The sequence below is a fragment of the Nematolebias whitei genome, chromosome 21 (genome assembly GCF_014905685.2).
Source record: "Nematolebias whitei isolate Nwh7 chromosome 21, NemWhi1, whole genome shotgun sequence".
Taxonomy (NCBI): domain Eukaryota; kingdom Metazoa; phylum Chordata; class Actinopteri; order Cyprinodontiformes; family Rivulidae; genus Nematolebias; species Nematolebias whitei.
The window spans coordinates 13512917-13521072 of NC_056518.1; the positions used below are offsets into that span (position 1 = coordinate 13512917).

General features: G+C 39.6%; 1 protein-coding gene across 1 annotated transcript; it reads right to left on the reverse strand.

Annotated features, from left to right (window-relative positions):
• Nucleotides 1-6202: 6202 nt before the first annotated feature.
• Nucleotides 6203-6985, reverse strand: dio3a (iodothyronine deiodinase 3a). The gene has a single exon (XM_037694555.1). The coding sequence runs from the start codon at nt 6983-6985 to the stop codon at nt 6203-6205; it is 783 nt and encodes a 260-aa protein (XP_037550483.1).
• Nucleotides 6986-8156: the final 1171 nt, after the last annotated feature.

Consider the following 8156-nt stretch of genomic DNA (forward strand, 5'->3'; position numbering starts at 1 on the left):
TGGATGGATGGATGGATGGATGGATGGATGGATGGATGGATGGATGGATGGATGGATGGATGGATGGATAAAATAGGTCCAGACGCACATCGAGTTCAAACACCGGTAATTGCAAATGGCAGATCGAGTGTTGTGAAATTTCTCAAATAGCCAGTGACTCCACTCCCTGACCAATCAGTGACCCACAGTGTTCTGACGTTACGTTTTGGTACTTGCTCAGCCCCGTTGGAACCACAGAGCCAAGGGTTCTGAAAAAACTGACTGGTTCTACGTACCGTTACTAATGGAAAAGGGATATAAGATATGCGCTAAACAAACGCCAACAGTACGCTAAAAGATCTAAGACATATGCTAAACACTAATAATGTAAAACAATACAGCATAACAACAGCAGCCTTTACGAACACGAGTCTGTGGTGAGTGTATAGGTATGAATGCAGCATGAGATAATCAGCAGCATAAGATCAGCAGCAGCATGAGATCAGCAGCATGGATAATCAGCAGCACAGATAAGAATCATTAGCAGTCCAGAGAAGGTCCAGAGAACGCAAGAAAGAGCGCCGGACTGGAGACACAGGAGAGCAACTGAAGGAGCACATGTACGATTCCAGTGATTCGAGTGAGGATCCGAGGGCACAGGTAGGTCTCAGGTGACAGACTGGAAAGATCATAAACCACAAGCGAGATTACACAAGATTAAAGTAAACGCAAAGGGCTGACAGCACAAACTTTGGCGAGGTAATGTTCCACCATCTAAGTAATCTCAGCATTGGCCCATTGGCATTCTTTTTTTTCTTTTACATTTTATTGTTGGATGAAATGGGACCCTGTGTACACAATTTTGTTCCACCACATGTACCACATGCGATGCGAATGCCAAATAAAGAAACTCTGACTCTCTGACTCTGATGGCGCCCTCTGGTGCTCGAACACTGGAGCTCTCAAGCAAATAAATACCACAATATAATAATTAAATAACTGATAAATAAATAAAATTCTAATAGTATCAGTGAATAAAAGAGTTCTTCAACTCTTTGGACTAAATTACAGACTCGGAAAACTCCTGGATATACATTTTTAAACGTAATTAACGTGTAATCATTGTCCTAATGCAGCAGTATGTGTACGCACACATTTAAGGCGTGTAAGGTAACAAGCTTTAGGTATGAGGGCAACGCCAAGGGAGTAATGCATAATCACTGACCCTAGAAAAGTAATATTTGATGCACATCAATCTGTTAAGGGTTAAATATAATTTCAAAATCCCAGAATTAGACAATCCAGAAAATTCATCTCAAAGTCAGACTGTGTAATGCTCAGAGAAACTGCAACAAACTCAAGAGCTCCATCTGAGACTCTAGGTCTCAGTTATCTGGTTTAATGTTCAAAATAATGCATACAAGACGTCCTGAGGATTACACGATGATTAGTATTCACACAACAGAAAGTTGCCCTCTAGGGTTTGTTACAACATAATGTTGAGGATGACACACATCTGGTGTCATGTTGGAAAATGCAGAATGAAATTTTACATTTTATGCAAAAAAAAAAAAAAATAATCTTTTCATCAACGAGTCATGATAAAACATTAACTTATGAATGCATCATGCAATATGCTCAACAATTTGGTTTCAATACAAAACTGTGGGATAAAGCAAATCTTAATATTGTACTAATCTTCACAAGTTTTTTTTTATTTTTTTGTTTAGGGGGTTACTGTGGTACAGTTTCTATCAGCTTTGAGTCTGAAGCTGTGCAGCTGCAGTCCCAGCCTACAACCACAGGGTGTCATCTGTCCTGAGGAGTTTAAAGCTGAGCATGTTTTACTGGACTGGGATTGTTCTACTGTATTTCACTCATTGACTGTAACAAATCAACACCTTTTCCAGCGTTGAATATTAAGCAACAGTTTAAAATCTAATCCAAACAACATTTTATCTCATGTCTGGATAATTTCTTTTTTTTTTTTGCTTTCTTACCTTGCTATCTATTTCTGACTGCTCTTTAACTGAAAGGTGTTTTCACTTTTATAATCATCTCACAAAGCTTATATTAATATGTTAACATCTTGCCCCAGATATTTAGAGAAGATTACTGTCCAAGTCAAAACAAAACTTCCAGTTTCCAAATGATGTCCTGGTGCAAGAAAACAGCCAACATGAAGAATCCCTGTCTTAGTTCTGAACCAAACAAAGACTTTGTTTTTAGCAGTACAAAGCAGATTGTTTAGAGCACGGTTAAGTGTTAACATGTTGGTTTCACTGAAACCTTTCAGTGTGCAGAGCCCCCTTTGGCTCCCCACCACCACACATTCATTTGTGGAGTTATGACCCTGGGGAGAGAGGGGCCCTCACCTTCAACTGACCAGAGAAGCTAAAAACAAGGAGGAAAAACACCTCAGCAGAACCACTCTGCTCCCTTCAAGACATAAAGCAAAACAGAACAGGAAAAGTTAAATCTCTCCTCCCAGCGAGGGACCCTTAACCCTGTGTACCCGTCCGATTCTCCACAGAGGCGAGACTCAACATCCGTGGAAAAATCACACATGGAAGGAATGCAGATCCAAAGACTTCTTGCTCCTGCTCAGGGGTACACGTTTGAGCAAGTTATATTTCACTCAGGCAGGTACCCCTTTCAGCTCCACATAAATTGTTTCTGGGCTCAATGTGTTCCAGATGAGCAGTGAAGTCAGGTGACAAGCAAGACGAGCAGGTTCTTTAATAACGCTGAGCTCTTTCTTTATGTCTGAAATTTAGACATCACATGATTTTGTCGAAGCTCGTCAGCTAGTTATAAATATTTCACTTCTTAAATAAAATGAAAACAATAGATTTTCTAGGAAAAAAAATGATACTGTGTGCTTAATAACTTTGATCAAATTCGAAAAATAAACAATTCTAACTGAACGGGCAAGTTAAAACAAGCGGAGCAAAAACGGAAAACTTGCTGAGCTGTTGCCAAAAACTTCAATTAACATCATATCTAAAAGCCTGAAGTGTCAAAACCCCAAACTAAACGTTGAAATTAGTGAAACTGTAGCTAAGAGAAAAACTAAAACTATGATAAATGCTTAAATTAAAGGGAATCAACAAATAACTGTAGCAAAATCGTAGCTGAAGGTAAAGTAGCATAAAAAGACCAAAATAGAGCAGATTTGTTGAAGTGTAGTTCAGACGCTGTTTTTTTTTTGTTTTTGAAAGAATTAAAGAGATCTGCTGCTTGTAATTACTGTATTTTTCGGACTATAAGGCACAATTAAAATCCTTTAATTTACTCAAAAATCAACAGTGAGCCTTAATATCTGATGCTCCTTATGTTTTAATTCTGGTTGGGCTTACTGACCTCGCACTGATTTTATGTGGTTATTGTGAATGAGTTGAATAAAGTTTGACTTATCTGACTGTTTTGTTTTGCTTAATGCACCTTATAATCCGGTGCGCCTTATAGGCCGAAAAATATGGTACTTGACTTTTTGCTTTATTCACCACATCACAAAAAAAAAAAAAAAAAAACTTTTAAAAATCATGCTCACACTTGGTCAATCCAGTCAAAAGCCACAAAAATGTAACATGTGCTTGAAACGAATCCTCACATGGGCAGTAAAGCCACATGATTTGCATAAAAAAAAACATGTTTCTAAAAATAATCTGAATAAATAAACTGATAAAATGAATAAACCAGCCAATGAAGGCTGATTCTGATTTACGTGACTCAATGGCGTTCAGGTTTGGAATCAGGGGGCCCACAAGGAAAATCACGAGTACCGTATTTTCGGACTATAAGGCACTTAAAATCATTTCATTTACTCAAAAATCAACAGTGAGCCTTATAATCCTGTGTGCCTTATGTAGTAATTTTGGTTGTGCTTAATGACCTCGAACTGATTTTATGTGCTACACGGTGCTCAAAAATCTGTCAACATTTTTTAGTTTTGCTTAGGGATGCACAATATTGGATTTTTGGCCGATATCCAATATGTAAAAACTTATTTGGCTGAGAACCGATACCAATATCGTTAGACCTAATTACAGAGACTACACAGCTTTCTCTGCTGTGGAATTAAAATACTGCATTGTTCTATGTGGTCTTTGTCAATTTGACCAAATGCAGATGTCAAAAAGGGGCTGAAAATGATGTAACTCTTCAACTTGGATTATGTTTAATGTCAAATTTATTCATGCCATTTACTCTCTAACACAATGACAACACTCGAACAGAGTCAATTTGTAAATTTACACAAATCTAAATTCAACGGCGCGTGTGACGTCATAACGTTGTGCTGGCGCTGCAGGCATCCTTGTCACTGGGTTGTCATACAAAAACAGCATCTTATATGTATATATATATATACATATATATATATATATACATATATATATGCCGATCTCCGATATTTAACTTTATCGCTAATATCAGCTGATACCAATGCCATGCCGATAATATAATGCATCCCTAGTTTTGCTTAATGCGTCTTATAGTCTGAACAATATGGTAGTTTCATTTCAGCCTCTTGTGTCTGGCTGTGTGACGAAGTGCTGACAAAGCTGCTCTGGTCATTTAAGCTGTGGTGCACCGTGCTGTTCATCATGACACCCTCCAAACTGGCTGCAGAGCTCCGATTTATGAACTGTGGGAACAGAGAAAAAGATTTTCTTCTTGTGGTCAGTTTCACAGCGATGACAAATCTGAAATATTAGAGGGCATGTATTAAGGACTGACAGCTGAATTCTAAGATTTTAATGTAAAACGAACACTGAGCATCCTCACTAACAGATTGCTTGTTTAAAGGAACTTCCAGGTGCTGCTGCTCGACGGACTCGTAACACATCTAAGTTTTATCAGCTCTAGGATCTGGTTTCCTGACTACGCCGAGTCCTGCACACTGCCTTCTGTTCACTTTTATTTGTGTCATGTCCAAAGCATTATGGAGGAATTTTCCCTGCAGCCTCGGCAAAGCTGAATGAAATCCCTTTCTAGGAAAAACAAGAAGAGACAGAGAGATCTGATTTACGATTCCCTGGATGTTTTCAGACCGACTGGAAGCTAATAGGAAAAGGTTTTTCAACGTAACTAACAGTCCGGGCAGATATTCCACTTTACAAAGCAACTGGATTCAAGGAATTCTGTTACATCTTGTTTCCTGAAAGACATGATGACGTTGGTGGATATATCACTCAATAATTGGATAAAGCATAATTATCCTTATTTGGAGGCTCAAGGGAACTCTAGGAAGCAAAAAGTGGCAGACAATAAAAACTGTATCAATAAAAGTAGCTTTAAAAGCATTAAATATTTGATTTAAATAACTGCTGTTAACTTGTTCAATAAACTTGGTTGTTTAAATGTCAAACAATTATCTGACGCTCTGTTTTTACCAAACACGTGACAACAGATTCAAAGAATCTCTTAAAAGCTCAAAGTTAATTAAAACAAGAAGCAGTCTTTAGGATAAGGATCATTATATCCGTGAGGTTGAGTTGGATTTAATTGGTCATTTTTAGTTTATTTAATGGTGTTTTTTTTATTATTGGCTTAATACAGTAAAACATGTTCAGCTAAACATGAATTGAAGGTATTAAACAATGCAGCTTAAACATCCACATTTATTTAAATGCAGTTGCTCCTTTTTGGGTAAGAACAAGGCTTTGACCAAAAAAATAGGAAAAACTCCAATTTATAAGAGTTTTTAGGGGATTTTTTTAGGTTTTTGAGAAATGTTTATGGAAGATGGACTCATTTTTCACTAAAACAATATAAACTACAAAACAATAATTCAGCTTTCATTATTTCAGTTTATAATACCGACAGTGTGAATATGTAATTTATGTTTTAAAACATTTATTGAATGGAGACAATGCATCCATCAAAGTGATGTTTGATTTAGTGTCATGGACAGAGATGAGCACCTTCACTCGGATCTTCAGGATAATGGGACATCAGTGTCGGTTCTCTGGACTGGTTCCGTTTAAAAACCGAACTTCACAACTTATACTGAGGAGCAAAGTGATGTGCGTGTCCAGGTCCAGTCTGGCACAAGGTTCCACATTAAAAATGTTGGTTTGAATAACCAAAAAATAATAATAAAAAAGTCCAGAAAATTAACATTTTTTTGTGGATGAGTCCTAATATATAAATCTGTACACGTGAAAGTAAAAAGAAAAGAAAAATAAATACAGTTACAGAAAACATCTAAGAGTTTAGTCTACACATTAATGAGCTGAACTGTTTCCAGACTTCTTCTGTGCTGGTCCAGCCAGTCTCTGAGCTCTGAGATCCGATACCTCTCGGGTCCCCTGCCGCCTTGGTAGACCACCTTCCCCTCCTGCACCACATAAAGTCTGTTAAAATAAGCTCCGTACGCAGCGTTGGAGGGGTTCTCCATGCTGTCGACCACCACCAGGCAGCCGGGCACCTCCAGGTGGATGAGCTGCGCCGCGCTCAGCCGGTCCTGCAGGCACCGGTGTCTGGGGATCTGAACCGGCGCGTCGGTGCTCCTCCAGCCGTCAGAGGGATGCGCCTCCTCTATGTACACCACCACAGAGTCCGCTATGTCTGCGTTCTGCCGCGCCACCCCTTGGAAAGCCTTCAGACGCGCCATGAACGGTGGTCAGGTGCAGCTGCCGAAGTTGAGGATGAGCGGTCTCTTGTCCCTGGCGTAGTCCAGGATCCGGCTGCTCCGCTGGTCCTCCAGCTGGACGACCTCGGTGTCCGGCGCTCCGTGTCCGAGATGAGCCGCTTTCAGAAAGTCCAGCTTCTGTCCATGCCAGATGGCTTTAAGGGACTCGAGGCTAAAGAGGCGGTTGGAGTCCGATACGCAGAGAGGAGGATCCATCTCATCAACCTGCTCCCTCATTCTGAGGAAAACCCTTTTCCTGATGCACAAGAAGTCCATCAGCCAGAAGACAACAGCTGCCACCAGGAAGCGGGGCAGCAGGACTACACACACCACTGCATTTTTAATGGCGTTGAGGATGCTCATCATCATCACCTACTGGAAGCTCTCGCGCCGCCACGATGGGTTGAGTTGAAGTTGGGTTTCTTGCAACTCCCGCCCCTCTTTTTATAACATCGGCACATTTGACTGGTTCACACCCCGCCTCCAGACTGGGGCCGAGGCCTCACATGGTGGGGATTACCTCCTGTCAACTCCGCTGGTGGAGCCACAGGGGTGCGGGGGATGATGCGCCGCAGCGGTGCGTCATCTGTGCGTAAAAATGCCATCAACGTGTTGGTAAAACTTTACCAACACATCTGAACTCAGCATGTGGATGTGCAAAGTTAGATGGGGGTATAGGGCATCATTTCAAGTATTTTTTGTATTTATTTAACCAAAATTAAAAAGATATTTGCGGGGAATACTACTGTATTTAGCCTTTTGGCATTTGCGCATTAACCATCCGTGTTGAGCTGAGACTGACAGCTAAAACACAAAACAAGAATAAAACGCAGGTAGACTGATGATTATTGGAAAATACAGAACTTGTTTTAGTGGAACACAAACGTAACATCCAGGTTTTGAAGGGATTTCTGCATCTGACTGAGTTTTGACAATCATTTTGTTATAATAAAATAGTGAGTACAATGTAAAATGCACGAGATTATATTTGGAGCTATAAAACTAAAGCAAAGTCAATCAAAATTCAGCTGAAATCTCAATAGTGGATTAATCTTTGATAAAATTGAAAAAAAAGGCTTGTTTTCTTAGAATTGCGTGGTTTGATGCCATTTATTTGGTCTTTGATGTCCCTGATTCTGATGTTCAGGTTTAGCATCAGAGAATCTAAACAGACTTAGACATTCTGCCCAACATGCCAACATTCATTTTCTAATATTCTAAACTTAGAAAATATGCCCACATTGTGTTGTATTAACTATAAAAGAAGTGTAAATAGAGCCAAGACAAAAACTAAATGCTAAAGCTACCAGTGATTTCTTAAGGACACCATGTTAACCATACAACGTGTCTCTCACTCCCTGATTGTAACTTACTGACAGGCAGACAGACACAGATCAGGCTTTAAACAGATTATCTGCTAAATCTACAGGTTGGATTTGAAAAATTCTTAAACTGTGAGTGGCATAAACTCTGATGGTCACTTACAGGATTTTTTTAATTTTTCCATCCATCCATCCATCCATCCATCCATCCATCCATC